General features: G+C 47.3%; 1 protein-coding gene across 2 annotated transcripts in view; it reads left to right on the forward strand.

Moving 5' to 3' along the window:
- The window catches only part of SLC4A1 (solute carrier family 4 member 1 (Diego blood group)), a 244,823-nt gene that overhangs the window by 181,011 nt on the left and 39,778 nt on the right, over nt 1-24,034 (forward strand). For both annotated transcript variants that reach the window (XM_069634298.1, XM_069634299.1), the window contains 4 exons: nt 6,480-6,628; nt 15,700-15,894; nt 16,017-16,184; nt 22,272-22,361. In XM_069634298.1, the coding sequence (XP_069490399.1) occupies nt 6,480-6,628; nt 15,700-15,894; nt 16,017-16,184; nt 22,272-22,361 (602 nt within the window). The remainder of the gene's footprint in view (nt 1-6,479; nt 6,629-15,699; nt 15,895-16,016; nt 16,185-22,271; nt 22,362-24,034) is intronic.

Consider the following 24,034-nt stretch of genomic DNA (forward strand, 5'->3'; position numbering starts at 1 on the left):
GAAAAGAGTTCTGGGGAGGTGCAGCCAGGGACACCCCTGGACAGTATGGCCTGCAGCAAGAGAGGGCTCTCCCCCACCACCAAACCACGTCCCCCACTGATGTCTGGTCGTGCTTCAGAACCCTCCCGGGCCTGCACCCTCAACAGCATCAGGTGCGTCATCCTCTGCAAAAACATGAAAGACAAAAAATGGAAACAGGCATTAGCACCATGGCACGCTATTAGGCCAGACAAGCTACAGTACCAGTACTTGATTTACACATGTCCCACATGACTATAACCCTCCCATGCATGCACTGTCCATGAGTTGGAAGGGGAGGAAAATGTCAGACACTGATGACACCAAGATGGAAGAGCAACACATTAGCTGCATGCTGGCTAGCAGTGCCATCACACATTGGCCTGGGAGTGGCATACACATACACATCCAATACACATGCCATCACACAGATGGCATGTACCATAGGCATGTCATATATGTGACAATAGGGCAGAGTGATCCGCAGTAGAACCGGGTGAATTTCTACAATCAGCCTGAATGAACACAGCTAAATACGGAACAATGTTGTTGCAAGATGCCACTTCAAGGGCAACTGGCACGATGTAGTGCAAAATGCCTACTTTGGGCAGAAGGGATACTGTAATACCCAAATCGCGGCGCGCCGAATGCATTGGATGAAGCACATGGGTGGCCCAAAACACTCAGGCACACACACCCTGACCTGGCACTCAACCAGAACCCCTCCCACAAACAACATACACATGGATCACACACACACATGCATGTGCACTCACTGGACAATGCCTCGTAATCTGGCAGTTCTCCCACACCTTGGATCTGCTCCTCTGTGACGTAGGTCCCAGCAACGTGCTCATGTAGAGTGAGTTCAATGTCCTCTTGTGGAGACCCACCTCCAGTCACCAGAGTTGCGGCATGACTTGAGGCCAGCTTTTTCTTTGCCCTACGCTTAAGGTCGTTCCAGCGCTTGTAGCACTCAACAGCTGTGCGCCTCACAAACCCAAGGGCACTTATGCTGTCTGCGATGGACTGCCAGTGTGCCTGACGTCGAGCAGGTGTGATCCTACACCCTGAAGTGACCAACATTTCGGCGTCATGTTCGGACACATACTGCACAAGTGCATCCAGTTCGGCATCATTGAAGCTAGGCTTCCTTGGCGTGCCGGACCGTGTAGCCGTGTCGGGGTCATCAGCCTGTACTGGACGAGCACTCTTCCTCTTTCTTTTTGTGGGTGGTGGGGATCCGGAGTGCCCTACGCCGCTCTGGACACTAGAGGCAGGAGCACCGGTGGACTGTGTAGTAGTAGTGTGCGATGGCACACTGACCACATGACTTTCTGCAGGCATTAGCTGAAGTGTGATGATGGTAGGGGGAACCTCAGTCTGATGTACCGGGACCAACACTGTCCTGGCTGGGAGAGTCAGAGCTGGGGTGGACGGAGCTGCAGCTGCCCCTGCAGCCTCCACACCCCGCCTACTCAGGGCAGCAGATGACATGGCTGCCTGTGTACCACGTGGCCTGGTGACACTGGCTTGCGCCGCCACCCGTGGCCTAGACTTGGCGACCTGGAAGTCAGCCTGGGAGTCACCCTGTGCTAGGCCAGGTGCCACAACGGGCCGGTCCAACAAGGGCTGAGCAGGGATGGTGTCAGCCACGTTTCCCTCAACCATGGGGGGGGGGGATGTGTGTCCCTGACTGGTCCTCCACACGTGGGGGGCTAGGGGTAGTCTGCAAATCCTGGCCACGTCCCCTACCGCGCCCACCGCGCCCACCTCTTGAGGCTCGGCCACCTTTGCCACCCTTACCACTTGCTCGCCTCCCAGCCATGGCACTGATGAGTTGTGCGTCTGGGAGTTGCATTGGACAATTGTCCTGGGCAATTGGGGGTCAAAGGGGTAGGGTACTAGATTTAATTTGTACCCCAGTGCTCTAGCAAGGCTGTATGGAACCCCTGGGGAAAGATGACGGGTCATGCAACGCACAGGCACCCCTAAACAGAAAATGACGTGCACGCGACCCCTCGTAGACCCCGTGCGTGGGAAAAGGAACCCGCACTATGCTGTGGCACCCAGAAACACAAAAATGAACGTATGCGTGTCACACGCAGCCTACAATGACCTCTGAAGGGGTACGCTACACACGGGGCTAGCACAGTTGGTAAATACGTGCGCGACTCACCGTCTGCCTGGGAAAAGAGCGTGAAAAATACGCGCGTGTGTGCGTTGGCAACACCCCCGCCAAAAGAAGATTTGTACACTGTCTGAGGAGACAGGACAAAAGGAGAAGTCAACGCTGTTTGAGGAAACAGGTCGAAGAGAAAATCAGAAAAATACTGACCGAGGTAACAGGGAGTACGAACTAGAAACGCTGTGAAGTAAATCGCTTGTGAACCGACAAGAAGTACAGATTTCACCCACTCGCTCTCCACGAGAAGCACGTACAAGGAAATGACGTACTACACGTACCTTTTAAACCGCACCACACGTCCAACGTCACTTCCGCGTATACGCACTGAGGCCCTATCCTCAAATTACGCGGGCTGACACTCGGACGTGCAGTTTTTGGTCTTGTAACATTCCCCCGGGTACAGGGAAACGCCCGCGCGTGTCACGTCACAGACGCGCCTGCGCTGTCAGGGCCTTTGGTCCAATGGAATCGCGCACACAGGCCAATCGCGTGTGGAACTTCTCGCGCACCTCTGAAATACACGCACACGCTCCCCCAGGCCCGATCGCGTGTGAAACTTCTCGTGCACCTCTGAAATACACGCACACGCTCCCCCAGGCCCGATCGCGTGTGAAACTTCTCGCGCACCTCTGAAATACACGCGCCCAGGCCAATCGCGCGTGAAACTTCTCGCGCACCTCTAAATACACGCACACGCTCCCCCAGGCCCGATCGCGTGTGAAACTTCTCGTGCACCTCTGAAATACACGCACACGCTCCCCCAGGCCCGATCACGTGTGAAACTTCTTGCGCACCTCTGAAATACACGCACACGCTCCCCCAGGACCGATCGCATGTGAAACTTCTCGCGCACCTCTGAAATACACGCACACGCTCCCCCAGGCCCGATCGCGTGTGGAACTTCTCGCGCACCTCTGAAATACACACGCCCAGGCCAATCACGTGTGAAACTTCTCGCGCACCTCTGAAATACACGCACACGCTCCCCCAGGCACGATCGCGTGTGGAACTTCTCGCGTGTGTAGAACTTTGGCGCACAGTTTTTTCCTGCGCAGGGACGCTACCGCCTGCTTTCGTGTGGCGGACATGTATGGGCCTGTGCGCGTCTTTGGCCGTGCGCTGTTTTTCCCTATTCGATTCCATGAATACGTGTTGTAGGCGAGCGTGTGGGCGTTCCGCGCACTTGCCTCGTGTACTTCCCCCGTGATGCCCACATTTTCACGAGTTGTTCCCCATTCTGCGTGTAACGCCCCGTGTTACGCCTACTTTTGTTATGTGCGCCGCGCTATGTGCGAATTCGCTGTGGCCTTATCGCACGGCGTTCGATGACCTGTGCGCCAGCGTGCGCCGCGCACTTTTTCAGCGCACATCCCACATTTTGCGCGTGCACGGACTTCCATGAATAGATGTGCGCTGTTTTCTGTGCGATAATCGCACTTGCACTGTGATTTTCGCTATTTCACTGCGAATCGTACGTTTTCGCACGCGTGCGCCGTTTTTTCAGCGCACATTCATTCCATGAATCGGCCTGTACGGTCCATATCAGGAGTGACTAGATCAATAGAGTTAGTGTTAGATTCGGCCCTCCATAGGTTTTATTTTCTGTTTCTTGCCTGTATTGCCCCGCTTGCGGGGAGCCCCCTTGGTTTCAACCAGAAGTCCAACCATTCGATCATCCTCTGGGACCTTAGTTTCAACCAGAGGTATAGCCGTGGAAGCACCCTCAGGGACCTGAAGGGAAGGCACCTCCTCACCCTCCACTGATCGATTATCAGTAGATCTAGAAAGTCTGGATTTCAAATTGCAGAGGAATTTTCCTAAATCCTTGTTTCTTTGTTTAAGAATATTCTTGACGTTATTTTACTTCTTTTTAGCTGGCGTTCTTACACCATCTTTCTTTAAGTTCAAACTACAAATATCCTTCCATGGGTCTCTATGCTACTAAGATCGACGGAAGCCGCAGGAGGCAGCTTTTATTTGTACCTAGTCTGGAATGTCTGGGTACTTGGAGCCGGAAGGACTTTAACTGTTGTCTCTCCTAAATGAGCATCTGGCATATATCCCAGGGCAGTTATGGCCTTGCTACGAAGGGCATGCATAATGATAATGATCGTAAAAAGGGGCAATGATCAGTGCTCGCCAGAAACACGGGAACAGCCCTTCATGCCCTGCTCACAGACTGCCACAGACTGCACAATCCAGCGCCGCTCCTGCTCAGCGCGCTGGAGGCATATTTTTTAGATGGCACTGTGTTTCAGTGAAAAAAACCCTAACAGCAATTCGGCTCCACACAGCAGCGTTCCGACCCCTAGACTGAAAACTCCAGCGCTGCGCTCCGCTCAGCGTGCTCCGCGCTGGCGGTCGATTTTGCAGATGGCGCTGTGTTTCAGTAAAGATGATTACGGCCCACAGACTGCACAGTCCAGCACTGCACTCTGCTCCAATGTTGGACTTTCAACATTCCCTCCCCCTACTTCCTAGTGCCACTGTGTACCTTTGTCATATGAGCAATGCTCCTCGGGAGACTCTGGGAACGTACTGCCATTGGCTTTCCTCCTTCTGTTCCATTTTGGCATCTTGACCCGGGCAGAAGTCACCCTCTCATTCTTCAGGCGCTGTATGCTAGCGTTACAGTGTCCTGCATTACCTGCAGTAGCGGCTCCGCGTTGTTTGTTGGGGCCAGTCACTTCCGTCTCTGGCAGGACTCTGAGCGCTCCACAGGCTTTTAGGTGCGCTTCCTCGGCAAATCTGGCGCACACTCGCATGGATCCTGCCACACCTCCCAGGTGAAGGTCATCCCCACTCTCTCCCGATGCGCGCTGCTCTCCAGGTTGTATTGATCCTTTATCTCGCTCTCTGAAAGGGGGTGGGCCAGGCCACTGCTCCTTCAGTCCAGGTGAATCGTGTGCCCGTCTATGGTCAGAAACCACACCAACCATCCTCACAGGAAGCTTTAAGTTATCACGCAAAGTAAGTCCCATAAAGCCAACAAAAATATTGGGATCTTGGGAATGGGAGGGATTGCTAATATCCTTTCTACGGGATCTCCTGTCCTCAAAGTGGCATCACCCTTGACTTGTCCCTTAGGGGTTTGTTAAGCTTAGTGGGCTCACATCTCTGTGGTCCCAAAGAGGGTAGCTCCCCATTGGGTAGAGTGGACGAATTCCCTGGATTTGTCACATGGTTCGCAAAGGTTGGAGAACACTTGTCATACCAGCAGGTGTAAATTATGAAAGGAGAAGCTCCACTATTCATGGTAGGTTATGGAAAAATAGTTCAAGAACAGTTCAGCGTTTGTCATTGGCTTGAATCATACCCACGCCACTGCAGCATATAATAACCGTGAGATGTCCGTGAATGTCACATTGAATCCAGTCTAACATCTCTTTGGATCAGTCGGCTCTTTGTGTTAAGGATTGAGGAGAAGGCTTCTTGCCAGGTACATGGATTTTAGAGTGTCTACTTATATAGCCAGCATAAAAGGGAAGCTCGCCAGGCCTCCTGCACAGCATCCTTTCAACAACTTCTATTGCTTGGTCTTGAGACACCATATTAATTGAGTCTTGAAGAAGTTCAGTGACATTTATATAGGAGGGTGCAGGGCCTAGTGGGGCCTGTATGTGACTGAATATCAGCATTTCAGAAGTTACACTAGAAGATGTTACACTAATAGGGTACGCAATTAATGGAAGAACTCCCCAGAAGGTGTGGTAAGGGCAAAACAGACTTAGAAATGGTATCTGATCATTGCATCAACAGCCATACCATCTAAAAAAAAGAAACCTAAATAAAAAGCATCTAATGCATTTTTTTTAGATGGTAAAGGGTTTAGTTTAATAAAAATGGGTTTTGAAGGTTAATAAAACAGGCGTTGGGGGACCCCCCCCCCCCATTAAAAAAAAAAGTTTTAAAAAATGCATTAGATGCTTTTTTTTAGATGTTTTTGTTTAGATGGTATGGCATTGGATGTTTTGGCTGTCTATGGAATGACTATAAACCCTTAGAAATGGCCCTAAAAAGCAAAGGGTAGCCTATTAAAGTCTTTGGGTGAGCCACGAACAAGACGAAAATAAAACGGGTGGATTTGATGCACCTTGTGATGCTTGCCTGCTGTGCAGTTCTTGTTTCGGACTCTGCTTCAGTCAGTTATAAGCCCCTCGTTGCTCAGAAAGTAGAGGTGTTTATGCGCGGTCAGCCTGAGTGCGTATGTCTTGTTAGCGTAGGGCAGGTTGCTGCAATGTTCTCACTGGATTCCTCCCTGCCCTACTTCTAGGTGACAAGACCGATAACTGGATGGGTGTTTCCGAGCTTCTTATATCCACTGCTTTGCAGGGCTGTATATTTGTCCTCCTGGGGGCCCAGCCGCTACTCATCCTTGGCTTCTCTGGCCCACTCTTGGTTTTTGAAGAAGCTTTTTTTTCGGTGAGTATTTGTATTTAAAGTGCATGTATCTTGTTTGTTTTCTGTTCACTGTTGGCCTTGTTGCCTTTTATTCTTACATTAGTGCTGCAGAGTTGATAATTGATTTAGGCCTCTGCATCCCTACGCTAACCCTGAAACCCACAGCGTTGCCACCATTTTTGCTGCTGATGTCTTTGCCTCACTTTCACTAAGCCAAATGGTATAAACCATTTCTGGATTTAGCAGATGATGCTGGCCAACGACTGGAGGCAAGCCTGGTAGGAGCGGGTGGGAGAGTTGTTTGCTCACAGCCTAACGGCAGGTGGCCACCTGCGACTGCCAGGCATTTCAAGTAATCTTCCAGGAGGAAGCGCTTGCGCTAGGTGCATTACTCCCTCTAGGTCACGCGATTCCAAAATTGGCAGTGGCTGTGCCTCTCTGACTTATCGTAAGTGCTGTTTCCACCAAGTCTCAAAATCGAGGACTTGCTGTTAATTCACCGGAGTGATATGAATTGTGTATTCTCATTCTCGTTTGGTAGCTGTGATTGCATTATTTTACTAAGCATTGTATAATGAGGAGGAGGAACATCGGGGTGCATTAAAAGGAAATGTTGCCTTTTCAGATCAAATGAAATTAATTGCTTGTAGATGTTTGTTTCATATGATATGAATGATTATTTGTAACGCGCCTAATGCCCAGAGGTTTCCAAGCGCGGACTCGGGAATCGAACCTGTGTTGCTCTGTGTCGTCTTGCTTCCAAGGCTAGCACGTTGCCCCTGAGCTATCCTCCCGAGACATATATCCCGAGATGTGGTAAATCCTCGTTAATGCCAGTAATCATTTGCTATACAATGAAGGTGCTTCCAGCTCTTCTATATGATACAGACCTTTTTTCATCCAATCAGGAATCAGACTGTTCTTACTTAGAAGGTCAAATCTAACAAAGGGTTCTGGGCCTACCAATGTGTGTCCCAGCCTCTGTAATTCGCCAGGAACTAGGTTTATTGTCCATGACTGTATGCCTGAAGTGGAGGTCCTTAGCCCCATTTCGAAAAGTTAGTTTTCCTCCGGACAATTCCCTTTCTAGTAAATTTGATGTGGTTATGATGAATGACAGTTGTCAATACTTTGCAAACTGGGTTCAGATGAATAGGCTTGATGACTTCTATGGAGCAATCAACGGAGAGTCTAGAACGGAGTCCAAATAAAGTGAAAAGGGACATTTTTGAAAATTACTGGATTCTTACGTGGGATCTTAATAAAGAGTATGTTTTTTCCAAAATGCGTCAAAAGGGGTGCATGCCTTATATTAAAAGATTTCCTCCCCATTCTGGAGACATACATTTGTGAGGTTTTGAATGACCCCCCCGTCCAACACGCCAAGTAGAAGGTGTTTGTGCCAGAGTCGATAGGACTAAAAGAAATTGCAGGTTTTGTAAGGTTACAGAGTCTATAGAAACCCTGGAACATCTTTTAATGCTCTGCCCACAAACTGTACTGGTAAGACGCAAATATTTTGGCAGGTGTTTAAATGATAGAAGGATTTTTAATCACACATATTTTTGGAATTTAATTTTAAGTGGTAGACAAATCTCTTTGACCGTAGCATCACTGAGATGTATTGATGAATTTTGGATATTGTTCGGACTGAATGAAATGGTATATATATCTGCTGTTTTGATATTTTGTGAATTGTGTGCAGTTTTATTTTAAACCATGTGCACAAATACCACAAATAAAAAAAATGAGAATTGTTAGTCACATACCGCCATTGTCAGACATTCCTGTCCCGAAATGTGATGATAATTGTATATTCTCATTCCCTACTGCATAATACTTGTAGGGCTTGGTCTGTGCTGAGTTGTTCTCAGTCTGTATTGGTTTTCTAAAGTGGGTGTGGGGGTTCTTTGTTTTAATTATTTTATTTATTGGTTATTTGTAATGTACACTATACAACCAAATGGTGTTTCAAGGCGCTTCAAGACAAAAAAGGAGGTGAATGGGTAGGGGAAAAAACAAAACGAAAAGGGTCCTACTCGGTCTTGTGACAATTTTAGCAAAAAACAGGGAACAAAAACTGGGTGGGAATTATCAAAAACGGAAACCAGCGACTGGCCACAATTGATTCAACTGACCCGCAATTGGAATGGGAATTGCGCGAGCCAGAAAGTCCGCCTCAAACCTCCTAAAGCAACATCCCGGTCTGCTGGATTGAAGCAACCCTCTCCCATTACGAACATTCTTTAATAGTCCATTGCGGAGATTTCACTGGGGAAGAACTCACAGCTATCCTGGATCTGCACCGCGCGGATGGCCGAAGGCAAGCAAACCACAACCTCCACTTAAAGCTATAAAGTGGCCCCATTAGCAAAAACTCGCTTTGCCTCCGTATTTATATTTTCTTTAAAAAACAACCACCCCACATTGTGTGGAAATGGAGCCGAGATAGCCTTCCGAAAAAACGTGTAATCTGTTTTACCCCCAACAATCCCCCATCTGCATCTTCAGAACTCTCCGATATACGAACTACTTTAATTGGCTGGCAATGGGCTCACGTTTGCAAAGTGCACCACACCTCTCCCTTCCCAAATGAAACTTCAGAATACTGGTACTAGTTTAACAGAAACCATAAAAACAAGATGAGGCCGTGATGCTAATATCCGTCAGCTCGGTCGGCTAGCATGATAGCAACAGTTCATGCAGTAGCCCTCCAGCCTCTACCTTGCAAAGTTGCAATTTGCCCTCATTGTTGCGATGTCAACCACGTGTCATGTGCACGTCACAATCACGCAATTAATCCACAAGAGCGGGCATAAAGGGTAGCGCCTGCGTAAGGCGAGGCCGGCAGTGTCAGCTGAGAATACTCCGTGTCGGGCATCTCATTACACTGCAGGGCCCGCAACATCCACGACTGACGTCTCGAAACTGACGTGCCTCCATTCACTTCCGCATCTGCGCGGTGACGTGCTGAAAGTCAAGTGGGAGGGTTCGAAACACAGCCCCTCCCCCACAGCACGATCACTACTTTCTGCCTACCCTGGTGGGACACAGAGTGACGCGCTACACTCCAGGTGGCCCTTGGAGTGAACTAGATGGGTGCTCTTGCTCAATGTACTGCCAACGCACCTTTCGGAGTGGTGCTACAACAGCATCCTTGGCTGAAATGTTTTCCAACCAAGAAGATTAGAGGTCTTCCTCTTTGGGTGGAGGCACAGCTGCTGCAAGCCACAGAACTCGACCACCCTGGTCGAACTTCTCCTCTTCCAACGCCCACATTCCTGAATTTGATGTGAATGGAAAACTGCCTATCATTGGTTCAAGGCGGGAACTTTGGTCAGAACACCTAGAAATGTTTTTCACCACCATTAAAGAAACTGATGACGCAGCAAAAAGGCCTGTGCTACAGATCCATGCGTGTAAGGCAGTACACAAAAACAGTTCTATCTCTGGCCCACGGTAATGAATCGAATACTAGAACAGAGCATCCATAAACAACATATTTCAAAACACCAGGCACTGTGGATTACGTATGGGTCAACTGACTTCAGGCCAAGCAAGGTACTCAAGAATCTTTAGGCGTGTACTATGCCGAACTGCATCATCTGTCACTCGCACGCTCATTAAAGAGGAAGATGAGATTACAGCTGTAGTCCTCAATGACTCTAAGCAAATCTTGTGAGAACCTGGTCCATCCCTTCAGCGGATCCTGGAGCTGGAAAGGCCACACACTAGGTTTCCAGTACAAGGGCTGCCCGCCTGTGAAATACAGGCACGATTTGAGGTCATACAAGTGGTTCTTGACTGACAATGTCTCGAGGCACAAGCGGAGGAAGACAATATCAATGCACCACACAAAAAGTGCTGCACCAACGTCCGTGTGTAAGTACTACAGAGGTTCACTGCACTCTGCAGGGAAATGTCAGGCTTCGGGTTTACCATATGGAGGATATTAAGCAAAATTACTTGTTATCCCGGGGGATGACAAGCACTCGCCCTCAAAGATCCAAAGAGGCTTCAGTTGAGGTACTGGAGGATAGTACGATGAATGATCTGGCGAAACAGAAGAATCTCTACTGTCGGTCTGACCAATCGGAACAGAAGGTGTCAGCCCAAGTGCAGGGAGCAAATTCAATCAGTAGACGTCCAGGTGCTTCTCCACACCGGGGCCTTGGGAAATGTCATTTAAGATGACATCACACCAATTTCAGACACTCAAACCAAGGACCCAATTGGTTGTACCTTAAGTAAAAAATCTTTAGATATGGTGTACTCAAGCTGATACCAGTAACGGGGTGCCTTCGATGTGGATGTCGGCCATGACAGGGACACAGTATCAGAGAACTTCAACATAATATCAGAAGCAAAATACTATTCTGTACCTGGCGGGTTACTGAGTTGTTGTACAGCTAAAGCCATAGGGCTGGTGCAGGTTGCATTAGGTGTACATGCGGAAGGCATTCAGTCACCACTAGAAGATTAGAACAACCTATTCTGCGGGATTGGATGCCTGAAGATCACAAACGCATGACATACAGATCCACTGGTAAAACTTGTGCGGTTTAGACAAAGAAGAATCACATTTCATCTCTGCAAGAAAGTGGAATCAGAACTAGTGAGGCCCCAAGAAGCAGTCCTAATTGAGAGTGGACCTGACCACAGGTTATCATCAGGTGCCTCTCAGTGAATCCCAGATACATCAGATACATCACAGCATGTTAGCTACGTGTTAGTTTTTTTTGTTGGAAGTGCCTCTGCTTTAGAGTATCCTCTGCATTAGGTGTTTCAACATATGATCCAAGGGAGTGCTGGGAGGACTGAAAGGAGTGCTCAATGTCGGCGACCATATTCTCATCTATGCTCACGATATAAAAGAACACGTCATCAAGTTGTCTTTAGTGCTGCAATGTTTTAGAGAATTTGAGAGAAAGTGGTTGGACCTCAATACAAGAAATTCGCATTTCTCTATCCACAAATTAAATTTTTGTTGGGTTATGCGTTACAGGCCGAAGGTGTTTCGGCTGTTCCAAGGAAGGTAACATACGTTCAGGGAGCCTTCCACTCCATCAGAGATATGGAGTTTCTTGGGTATACTGAACGTTTGTGGAAGACTTTGCCAGCTCATGGAAAAGGACCACCCATGGCCTTAAATGTGGGGGTGGGGTCGTGAACAGTTGGCCTTTGAGAATGCAAAAATGGCCCCCACTTCAGTGACCACAAGGTCTTTCTTCAATTCAGCAAAGGACACTTGAGCTCGCGGTCGGCACAAGCCCATGAGGCCCATGCAATTTGCTCACCCAAGTTGACAGACGGGGAGAGCGCCTTCCATTAGCATATACTATTCGAGCGCGAACCCAAACTGAGCAAATCTACTCTCAGATAAAATGGGAAGCATTGGCTGTACTCTGGGTGTGCAAGCACTGCCAATTGTGCATCTTTGCCTGTCCTTCTACCGTCATCACATACCACAAACTGCAGATACCGAACATGGCTGACAGTCACACATCTGCCACCGGCTCATGTTGAAAGGTATTCCTGCTGTTTTAGGCAAGGATAGCCGTTTGGGGAATAAAAAAGGTTTTGAGGAAATTTGGGCTGAAGATTATGTAAACATGATTTTGCACTCCGGTGTCCATAATGTTGTGCAACATCAGAGGTGCTGCACTTGGTGAGTGCGTGCAAGCTATTGTGACAGGACTATTCCCAGGCAATTTTAAAGACTTTTTTGCCCATCGCTTTCACCGACCCTGGAAGCGAGAAGTTCACCACAGGCACTGCAAAGGAATGGATCAGAGGCAAACTGTAATGCTCAGAGGAAGGCCTTCTGCCCAAGGGCCCACTGACTGTGATCCTGCCTTTCTCCTTGACGGAGGGATACTACTCTGACATGCGTGGCATCAAGGTACCAGTAAAACCAAGTTGCGACTGTGGGAGAAGGTATTGTTCCAGAGTTGGAGTCCAAAGTTGAAGCCATGATTAAAAAGCGCCTGTGGTGTCAGACTACCCAGCCAAAGAATCCTCAACCACCAAGAGCGATCGTAGCAAAGCGATCAGTGTAAAGTGATTAGGTTAGCCTTTGGGACAGTTTTAAATGGCAGCCACTTAGAAGTTCTTCTGGACAAACAAAGGTGCAATTGTGAAGTTCTACCGCAGCCAGCGCTGTCATACCTGTATTTATGAAGTTGTTTGCTGCTTATGGTTTGCCGGAATCCCTGAGGACATCTAGTGGGCTACTGTTTCAAGGGGCACAGTTAGGAAGATTTCTAGTCACACTTTACATGAAATAATTACCCATTGTTGGTCCCGAGCGAATGGATATGTGGAACAGTTCACACGCCCTAAACAAAACCTTCCTGATTACCTACAAAGAAACCAAACACCCTACCGATAACTCTCAACTGAATTCTAACAGCATACTGAAGTACTGTGCACCCATGCGCTGGAGCTTCGTCAGGGGAGGCATTTCTGGGAAGGAAGGTGAGAGCAATGATCCCGCGCACACATCTCGAATAACACCAGAAGTGCACTCCCAGGAGCCACAACAAGATCAACTGTTATTGGATGAGCAAGAAACTAGGCACAGGCGACTGAAGAGAACCGAATGTGCTGGTATGCAACCAAGACAGGTAACGGACTAAGCATGCCCTTTTGAGCAAACTCCGGACAGCGACAGAAAAAAAGCTCCAGGAGTCCGTGCAGAAGGACCATAATACAATCACTAGGAATGCTGGTTGATTCCCAAAAATGGTGGTATTAAGGAATGAAAGGAACCAGGTGGGCTAAGAATCTGAAGAAGACATTCCAGAGAAAGCAACATCAGCACAATTACTCACATCTTCATCAAGTGAAGCGGGGTGGAAGGACCTTGCACCATGTCAGATGGACCGGGGGGATAGCTCAGGGGCACCTTGGAAGCAAGACGACACAGAGCAACACAGGTTCGATCATCAGGTTCGCACTTAGAAACCTCTGGGTATTAAGGGCGTTATAAATAACCAACTACAATGCTAAAGAGAAAAGTCAAAGTGAGAAAAGACATATAAACCGTTTTCGAGCACAAAGAGAATTGCCGTCCAGAGTATTAGAGGTATATACTAGAAGGTTCTTAAATAGTGTTGAACCAGAAGAATTTCCAACTAAATTGCAGTTAAGCATAAGTGTTATAGTGTTGTGAAGTCGGATGTTGTGATATCGCTGTCAAAATAGCCGGCGCCTCTGGGAGGCAGGGCCAGCAGTGTAAGCCACAAATAGTGCGACGCGTGTGGTGTCTTCTTTATGCGGCAGGGGCACCTGACCCAGATCTAACATATCGGATGCTTAACGCATGTACAGGGAATGTACCCCAAAGTAAAGGGAAATCCCAATTGAAATGCATTTAACAGGGTGGATAGTGTGGTTAGATGGGCAAAGCAGGAATCGTGTCATTTATTGACTAGAAGTAAAGGTCAATGAGGATCTTACCAAAAAATGATGGTGACTTTGGAGCTATAAAGCCTGTGTTCTTGTTGTTGGCCCAAAAAATTGTTAGCCCGGGGGGAGCCCAGGAGACTCAACGTGAAAGCTGCTGCAAGCAGAAACACTGCAGCATTTTGAAACAGAACTGCGTTGTGCTTCTGCCTGCAGCGGCTTTCACTTTGAGTCTTCCGGGGGGGAGCCCGGGAGGCTCAAAGTGCTAGCCATGGCAGGCAGAAACACAACGCGGTTGTATTAAAAAATGCTGCGGTTTTTCTTTCTAAGTTTCTCTGGCTCCTTCGGCTCGGAAAACCAAGCTGAAGTTACCGCAAACATAAATACAACGTTTTAAAAGCTGCGGTTTTCTTTCTAAGTTTTCCATGCTCCTCCAGCCCGGAAAAGAAACGCAGCTAGTGCTTATTTAAAAAAAAAAAGAAATAAGCACTTGCAGCTTTCCTGCGTGCAGTCTCTGGTCTCCGTCCTCTGGCACCAATGAAGCAAAAGCCATCCAGTGGTAGCTTTCGTTTATTACAGCTGGCTGGCTTTTGCTTCATTAGTGCCGTAAGGGCAAGCACAGAAGGCATCCATTTCACAAAATGGATTCCTCCTAGTGCTTCCCATTTTTAAGTTTGAGCTTCATTTGCTCAATACTTTACATAGGGACTTTAAAAAAAACATTTTTTAGATATATTTTTGATTATTTGCCATCTTTTTAGCCAATAATATTTTTGAGTGCACTATTCCTGTAAGTGTTCATTCAGTGACCAATTATGTTTGCTTTATCGCTGGGATACTAAGAGAAAGGTGTTCTCATTGCTGAGCGTTTGCCCAGAGTCAATCAAGGATGCTGTGAGTTTTCTAATCTCATTCTGTGTTGTGTTTCGAGGGGTAGTTTTTCACATACAAAGGTTCTCATTTTTCATCTGCCACTGTAAGTCTTTTGCTCAGTTTTCAGTGACAATGTCGCTGTGAAAATGGCTGTCAGGTGGCGACATTTCCCCCAAAATGGACCCCGCAGACAAACAGTTTCCACATATATTCTAGGATTGGAGGTAATCATGTATAATTATACCCCTCCTAGAATATTTGGGGAAAGAACTTTGTGGGTCAGGAAAGGAAATCACCTACTTGGCGACTTTTTCACAGTGACATTGCATGGAATCTCTTGCTCATGTACTAAATGGCTATTAAAGGTGATACCCCCTACTCTTAATGCAACCTCAAGAGTTTGCTACTTTTTCTAATTCTGCAGTGACTACTGCTAATGCCTTACAAGATAGATGTTCTAGTTCTCCGTTTACATGAGTCAATAGTGACGATGGCAGATAGACGGGTGGCTTATCCAGTTTGTTGTGTTTTGTCATTCTCCTTTAAGTTATTTGATCAAATTCCTGTTTGGAATGAGAATAGCATTTTAATCTTGCTGCCAAGAATCGGTCACAGTGTTATATTTTGGATTCTGCAAGATTACTTTTCGCACTGCCTCTGTGGTTTCCATTATGTTTTCAGCACTAAGTTCATGTTCACAGCTGATGCAATGAGTTCTAGATTCATGTTTTCCATTAATGCAGAGAAATGGATGGCCGATTAAATCTGTCTTCACATCTCACCATGAATTTCTGTCTAATGTTCTGCCGCAGTTTTGCGCTGGAAATGGCATGGAGTACATCGTTGGCCGGGTGTGGATTGGCTTTTGGCTGATCCTGATTGTTATCCTCATAGTGGCTTTTGAGGGAAGCTTCCTGGTGGGCTTCATTTCAAGATTCACCCAAGAAATCTTCTCCTTCCTAATCTCCCTAATCTTCATCTACGAGACCTTCTCCAAGCTCATCAAGGTAAGGTGGAGCCCCCCTTCTTTCAGATGTATTGAAAAGCATGTATTTAGTCCAGTATCTGGAATCCTATCTGCATGGCAAATCCACTTCTCTCACTGAATCTTTGTTGTTTGAACGGGCAGATTTTCCAGGAACATCCGTTGCAGAGGCATTACAACTCGACAGCGGTAGAACCTCCTGGGGACCCACAGCCAAACACTGCCCTGCTTTCCCTGGTTCTAATGACTGGCACCTTCTTCATCGCTTTCTTCCTACGCAAGTTTAAGAACAGCAGCTTTTTCCCCGGATGGGTAAGTTCACTAGTGGGTCAACTGACATTCAAAAACCCTGCTCTCTTTGTCTTGAGGTACCCCATTGGCCGTCCTAAACCTGGTGCTACTATATTAGTGCACTAGGTGTGTATGCATAAGAACGTCAACGGTGTATCCAGTCAATCGTGTGATGCTCTCTTGCTGGCCATTCCAATAACACGCCACAGTCTACCTTCGTACTGGGGCACCTGAGCGAAGTCAGGTGGAGCAACAGGGTCAGGACAAGCGTCAACATTTCTCTCCTCTAGATGTATTGAGACATTCCTGCAACAATTAAGGGTTTTTAATGTTAGGACTCTAGCTTGCTATCTATGCAAGGACAATAGTGTTTATTAAAGTGTTAGCCCCAGCAAGTATTTTGTTTTTCGATCCATCACTGCTACCGGACCCAACCTTCCCATGCCCCCTTTTTGTCTCCGGAAAGAGAAACACCTTGGCTGGTAACTTCTGATTGCTGCTCTCCATTAGCCACCTTTATTCTGTGAGGCGCAGCCCCTAGAACACAACAGCACTATTCACCTGCACATCGATATGAAATTATGGCAGGGACATTGAAAGAGTAAATGTCCTCATCTCCTGTTGAAGGTGATTGCTACCTCAAATATGACCTTACCTGGGAGGAAACTCTCGCAGAACATTTCCAGATCTTTGAGATCCTGCAAAGCCACAGACATGCTAAATGATAGCACTAATGACTTCTGAGTTGACCAAACCAGAAGACAAATCCACTCGAACCACCCGCTAAAGGCTCAAAAGGTATTTGAACAAAGGAAGTTCCCAAGAGATTATTTTATGCAGCCATTTTCTTCAAAATGGCCAAGCAAATGTTAGATTTGAGCCCAACGTCATCATATTTTTGGTTAGTTTCAGGTACCCATTATTTTGCATAAAATATTTTATTCTAGCATACGAAAATTCCATGTTTAAGTTACATATAGCAAATTATCTACAGCACATATATATATATATATATATATATATATATATGTATCTCCCAGTCACATACACTGACCACATGACGAAATGAATGGCCATGTCTGAAATAAAGACATTTCACTGACATTCTAGAAAACAAAAAAGACCTGTTAACCCGAATAGGAAATAACACACTAAGCAGAACATAAACACACATCTGTAATTTATTTATTTATTACATTTATATAGCACGCAGGCAGCCCAGGGGCATTGTGGCGCTGTTACTTGTACGGGAACTTAGTTGCAGGTACAGGTACAGGTTGTGCCTTGGGTTACAGTAAGGCAGAATCCTGTGTTAAGCGAAAGGAGTATAATACACCATAATAAATTATTGTACATTTTTCAATAAAGCCCACATTAGCAAATTAAAAATAGTTTGACTACTCCCCTCCACTCTCTCCTCCACCTTCACGTAGGCCTCCCTTGGTCCCTTTCTCTCCATCCCTCCTACTCACCCATTAACGATGTCACCAAGACTGTTTGTTCAATGAAAATCTCCTCTAAACACATTCTCCCCTGTTTCTCAAGAACTTTCAAGGATAATATTGCCGCCCTCGCTCCCTCTTTGGCTGAGTTCTGCAATCACTCTTTCGCCACTGGCTCCTACCCATTATCTCCCAGGCACTCCCTTGTGCACCCACTCCTAAAAAAGCAATCTGCGGTTCCTTCCTGCCCGGCTAACCTACCACCCTATTTCCACTACTTCCTTCCTGGGCAAACCTTTGGAGAAGTTGGCCATCCCCCAACTAATCCACCACACTGAATCTTTTGGCCGACTCCACGACCACCCGTCTGGCTTCAAAGCAGCCAGAGGCACAGAAACTGCTCTCCTGAACACCTGTGAAGGCCTGCTCTCAAACCTCGACTCTAACTCTCCCTCTGTTCTCATTCTCCTTGATCTGTCCTCTGCCTTCCACACCAGCAATCATGCCACCCTTTTAAATTGGCTCCCTCAATCTCTACTTGTGGCATCCCTCAGGGCTCTATCCTCACTCCATGGCTCTTCAATATTTACCTTGCCCCTCTTGCTCACCTGATTTCTACGTTCTCTCCTAATTTCCAGTGTTATGCAGATGAAACTCAGCTCTCCTTTAAGCTTCCCTCCTCTACCTCCTCTCGCACCGCTGACTGCTTGACTACTATTCAGGCATGTTGTGCTGTTAATGATCTGTAATGCCAGCAAGACCGAGATCCTTCTCATTGGCACTCCTTCCTTCCTCCCCCCTTACATACTGGCTGCCCTCCTTAACTCCCCTCACCCCCTTGTCAGGCAAAAAATGTGGGTGTCATCTTCAACTCCTCTCTCTCCTTCTCTCCTCATATCGTTGACTTTGCCAAGAAGGGTCACTTTCAGCTTCAGCTGCTCAGAGGCATTCTCCATTTCCTCACCTCCCGCCAGAAGCTCAATGTCTCTAGAGCTCTGGTTCTCTATAGGCTGGACTACTGTAACAGCATCTTCCTCAATTGGCCTCTTTCCTCCCTCCGCCCTCTCTAACTAATTCAGAATAGGACTGTGAGACTTATCCTTGGCCTCAAGCCCAGGCACTTCATCTCTCCAGCCATAAACTCTCTCCACTGGTACCTGCTGGCTGCAAGGATCCAATTCAAGACCCTCTGCATCATCCATAAGGATTTGTGGGGCCTGGGAAAGCGCTACATCCAACTTTGCCTCCCTAAATACCTCCCTGCTAGAGTCCTTTATTCCTCTAGCTCCAAATCTCTGCAGGTCCGATGTTTCTCCAAGCAAAGAGTGGGAGTAGATCTCTTTCTGCGGCAGGAGCCTCCCCCTGGAATGGCCTCCCTGCCCCTCTCAGGCTTGAGTCAGATCTCCTTGAGTTCGAGAAGCATCTCAAGACCTTCCTTTTCTCTTCCTCTTCCCCTCTCCCCCTTCCTTGCTAATGCCCCCTGCTGCTGCGACTGGCCCCCTGGCCCTTCTGAGTCATACAGGGGCCATGCCCTCCCTCGACCAGGCCGTCTCAGCACACCCTTCCAGCACTTTCCCTCAGGCACCCTTACCTGGCTAGACTAGAGAGTCTTAACCTCATCCCTTCCACCCTGTACACTGCTAGACTACTAAGCATGGCCTACCCACCTCCTCGCTCTTGACCCTTAGACCGTCATCCATCGCACTTGCCATCCTGGCTCCCCTTAGCACTCCCCAAGTCCTGGGTCCCCTCCATCCTACCCCCCCACCCCTCGTTCCCCCTCCATCCTCTGCCTAACCTGTCCACCGCACCCACAACATTTCCTGCTGTCTGCACTTGCATGATCCGAATGTTACAAAACCTAGTTGGACCGTTTATTTTTGGTTATTGTCCTCTGTTCCTTCCTCCCTCTCTTCTGGCGCTGAAACACTTTCCGTTGTATAGGTGCCTTACAAATGCTCAATAAGCAAATAAATGAATCGTTTTGGTGTCAGAGTTTAAGAATTCCCACCTTCTTCAGGGCACAGACTGGGGAACATGTATGCCATGTGTTTACATAGTAGTGATGTCTTGCTCTGGCAAGAATTCTCCTTCTGTTGCTTTTCAATTTCTGATCTATCAGCCGAATTAAACATTTTTTCTGGGCCTACGCGAATAGTGAGTGGCTGTTCATTTCAAAGTATTTCTGTGGCTCTTTAAAAGTCTCAAGTCGCAGGTCTTTAAGGAAGTAGGTATATTTACAGTTTTTTTTATCTCCCCACGATTTCTACACAAAATAAATCGAGGAAACAAATGACATTAAAAAAAATGATCAGTAGACATGCGCACATGATGCTGAGTTTGACTATTTTGTGTAAAAGAGAGGACACTCCCTGGACTCATTTTAATGTGAATCTGGCCACTTCCAGGTCTGCATGCGCTTTTCAGAAGAAGCAAAGGTTGCCAAGAGAACCCACTTGTTTCCGTTACATCTGTTGGCCCCTGCCTTCCTATCACCCCTCCACAGAAAACTACAGCATTTCATTCACACGCCTGAAGAGCCAACACATCCCAGAACACACTGGGGCAAAGTCTATTGCAAGGATTGAGTTCCAGCCTCACACATGATCAGGACTTAAGGGACTTAAAAGAGCACACTGCCCTTCCTTCTTCGCCCGCTGCTTCAAGATCTTGTGTGCCCCAGAAGACAAAGGGGCAGAGATCATTGCCTGAATTAGTTTTCGGACTTGCCTGTGCCATGGGCCCCTTACTACATTTTCACTTACTTCCCATGGTGTCCAATCGGTCAGAAGGCCAAGTTATAGGCAGTTCAGTAATGATAATACCTGTTTGCCTGGTTTGCCCCGCCACAAAATGGCTAGCACAGCCACCAAAGTACTGTGGTCTTCATTGTTAAGTCTTCAATCCCAGGCCAACAATATTCAGTCCTCCGACTACAAACCGTATGTATTACTGACTAGACTACCAATCTGATGGTTGCTGCTGGCGTGCTGTTGTTTTTTTAGGTGATTAAGGCCTACTATATTACATTGTTGGCTGCTACTGGTGTTGAGTGATTGTGCATACATGTTTTTGGTTGCCTAATAGGGGCGTTTGTTGCCCTCTTCTATTTCTTGGGTGCCCGGCAGTATCTAGTTCCATTAATCGTTCCCCAAATCCTCCACTGCCCTATAACATGTGCCAACACAGCCTCGCCCTCCTCCTCAAAACATTCTCCCTACCCTTCACGTGTGGATTCCATACTTACACTGCCATGATTTCCCCTCTCTTCCCTGTCCTTTGCAGGAAGCACTCACAAAAGGCATCCTGGATATCTCTCACTCTAACTTCATCCACCCCCTTCTTCCCCTCTTGGTACTTCTCCAAGTGCCCTCTTCCTCTTGCGCCCCCCCCCACCCATCACTTATTCTTGGACACCGGAATGCACAATCTCTTGTTAATTAGACTTTTCCTTAACTGCCCATTTCAACTCCCATGACCCGACTCACTGTCTGCACCATCTGACATTCACACCCTCTCCATTGAACAAACTGCCATTCAACGCCTTCCCCCTCGCCTTCACAATGGTCCTCTTGCCCAACCAGATCCTTCTCAACGGACCTTGGCCACCTTCCTGACTTTCAACCAACTAATGCCCCATAACCTTCAAGGGACACTACAACCTTTTAAAATTCTCAACCATTCCCTCTTGGATTAAACTGCATCCTGCTTGACTATTCTCTAGTCACCATGCACTACCAACCGATGCAACATTGTGGCAACTGTCTAGGCGCCATATTGCTATCATCCTTCCTCCCTAGTCTGTCCTCTCCATTTACTGCTCCGTGGGAACCCTGTCTCCTGTATTTCAATCTCTGTCCCTCTCCTGCCTTCCCCCTGACAAAACACAAGTTCCATTCTGACTCTCTAGCTCCATACTTAGTGGAGGACGGGTCTTTTCGCCTACTCTCTCCCCCCAGCCCTCTCCCCCGCCCGTAACCAGCCTGCCCATGGTTTCGCACAGATGTGTGGTGTAGAAGATGTCTGAGCTGCGTCGCCCCTCCCTCTTCGCATACTGTCCATTTTTTGTTTCTCTCTTTTCTACAATTGTATATGCTGCTTTTTTAATCAAATTAAATATGCGCTAATTGCTTTAAAGACACGGGAATGCTCAGTGTGTACATGTCATTGCTCCAAACATTTCTGCGTGCATTGCTGCCCTTTTTACATCTCTGTGGGCATTCATATCATGTAATATATCTGTATGCATTCCTGACCCTGTATAACTGTGTGCAGTATTATCCCTATACATCTGTATGTATTGCTCACACTGCGTACCTTTGCACATCTCTGTCCCTTAATATCTTTATGCGTTAGCTACCCTTCACGATTGCATGTGCCTTTTTGCATTATTGGCTACTCTATGTACACTACTCATTGTTCACATCTGTGAAAGCATTGCTCGTCCTTCGTATATTTGGGCATGTTACTCATTATTCTCATCTACTTTATATGTATGCTACTCGCAGCTCACATCTAATGCCCCTTCAGATATCTGTGTGGATTACTGTTCCTAAACATATGTGGTCATTGCTGGTCCTTCATATCTCTCTGTGTGTGCATTATTATTGCTTTCCATAATTATTGCATGCACGCCTCCTAAAATACCAGTGTTCTTCGGTCCTAGCTTCGTCGCATTATTGGAGACTTTGGTGTTCCAATCGCCATCTTCATTATGGTCACTGCTGACTTCTTCATCGAAGACACCTATACTCAGGTAAGATCAGTCCTCTGTCTACTCTAACAAAAATGTGAAGCTGTGCCTCCATTTGCATATCGGGGATTCCATAGGTTCATGCACACAGGTGAGCATATTGCTATACCTACTCTCAAGTCAAAAGGGTGCTATGTTTAGCTCATCTTAGTGAGTAAGATGTTCTACTCTGATATTAATGCTTCTGTGTAAGAATGTACACAGCAGTAATGGCACGCAGCCTGAGTTAACTAACTCGGGCCTTGAGAAAGGAGAATGGGTCATTACCACTTGGTACAGCCCATCATGGAAGGCATTACTAGCGTTCAAACCCATGTAGTCAGAACCTTTTTAAGGAATGAGTGAGCACAAGGTGTTACACCCATTCAACAAAAAAAACAAAAAATAAAACATCAAAGGCAGATTGCAAAGCAGAAAGGGAAGTGTAACGAATCCTGGGAGATCGTCACTGCTTTTGATGGGGGAGCGCCTTTCCGTGAGGTCAGGGAGGTGAGGCCAGCTTACTGAGAGTCGGTGCTCAGAAGGAAGATCTTGTGTGGAGGGAGGACCTTAATGAGAGTGTTGACGATCCCGAGAGAATACAGTACCCCTTTGACTCCTCCACCTAACTGTGCCAACCTTCCCTCACCACACTACCATACCACACTACCTAGTGCCCCCATGTATCCTTGCTGTCTATACCAGGTAGGGGCCACTGGAACGAGGAAGAGGCCTAGAGTAATGAGGATCATTGAGGTGAACCATCACACCCGCTCTAGTCTCCCGCATGATCCAATTGGCCAGCTGTCATTTACAGCAAGAGAGGGCAGAGAGCAATGGTGTCTTCATCTCGGCACGGACTGAGAACCCAGCAGGCTACACCCAAAAGGGCAGAGCAGAGAAGCAGACGGTATCCGGACGAGAAGTGCACCCACGAGACACCCGCGAAGCAGGAAGCATACCAGAGAAGCTGGTTTTGGTTTACTGTGGCTCCCCCATCCAGCCGCGGTTTCACAAGTCTGTGCACTGGCGCACTGATAGCTCGCCAGACTTGGCGTTGCCTTCCTGGTGCTGTTACTCCTGGGTGAGTTTGGGGAGATTTCTAGCCCCCCCAATGAGTATGTTTGATTGGGTTGAGGGTTGCTTACGGGCTTATTTTTCAGCAAGTCTCAACTTTTGATCATCTTTCTTAATATTTTTGAAAATGTCTGTTTCAAGAGTTCAAGTTAATAAAATTCGTAAATCTCCATCCCATCAGTATCCACACTTATGGACCTCTTGTCTAATATGTCCATTACAAGAGCCAATACTAGTAAGGAATGTAAAACCTCACTTTCTTCAGTGTCTATCTGTAGCATTCCCCTGCCCAAGAATAACCATTTAGTGGAAGTTATGGTAATGAGTGCACAAGTTCCTCCTAAAGAAAGCCGGCACTTCTCCCTAAGGCACTCTTGACAAGGCACATTCCTGTCTGGGGCTAACAGGGGCCAGGGCTATGCCCCCTGCCCTACCGCATTGAAATCCAACCGTCTACGCATATCCCAAACTTACATGCCTGGTAAGCACTGCTTGCGAACACTTGCGCTATTGTCGCCCTCAACATGCTGCAATCTCCTCATTGCTATGCTCTATTACGGTAACACACCCTCCAATGTATGCCCTATCCCGCTGTATCTGTGACACCACCATACCACCAT

This window comes from Ambystoma mexicanum, chromosome 13, assembly GCF_040938575.1.
Source record: "Ambystoma mexicanum isolate Mex_15411 chromosome 13, UKY_AmexF1_1, whole genome shotgun sequence".
Taxonomy (NCBI): domain Eukaryota; kingdom Metazoa; phylum Chordata; class Amphibia; order Caudata; family Ambystomatidae; genus Ambystoma; species Ambystoma mexicanum.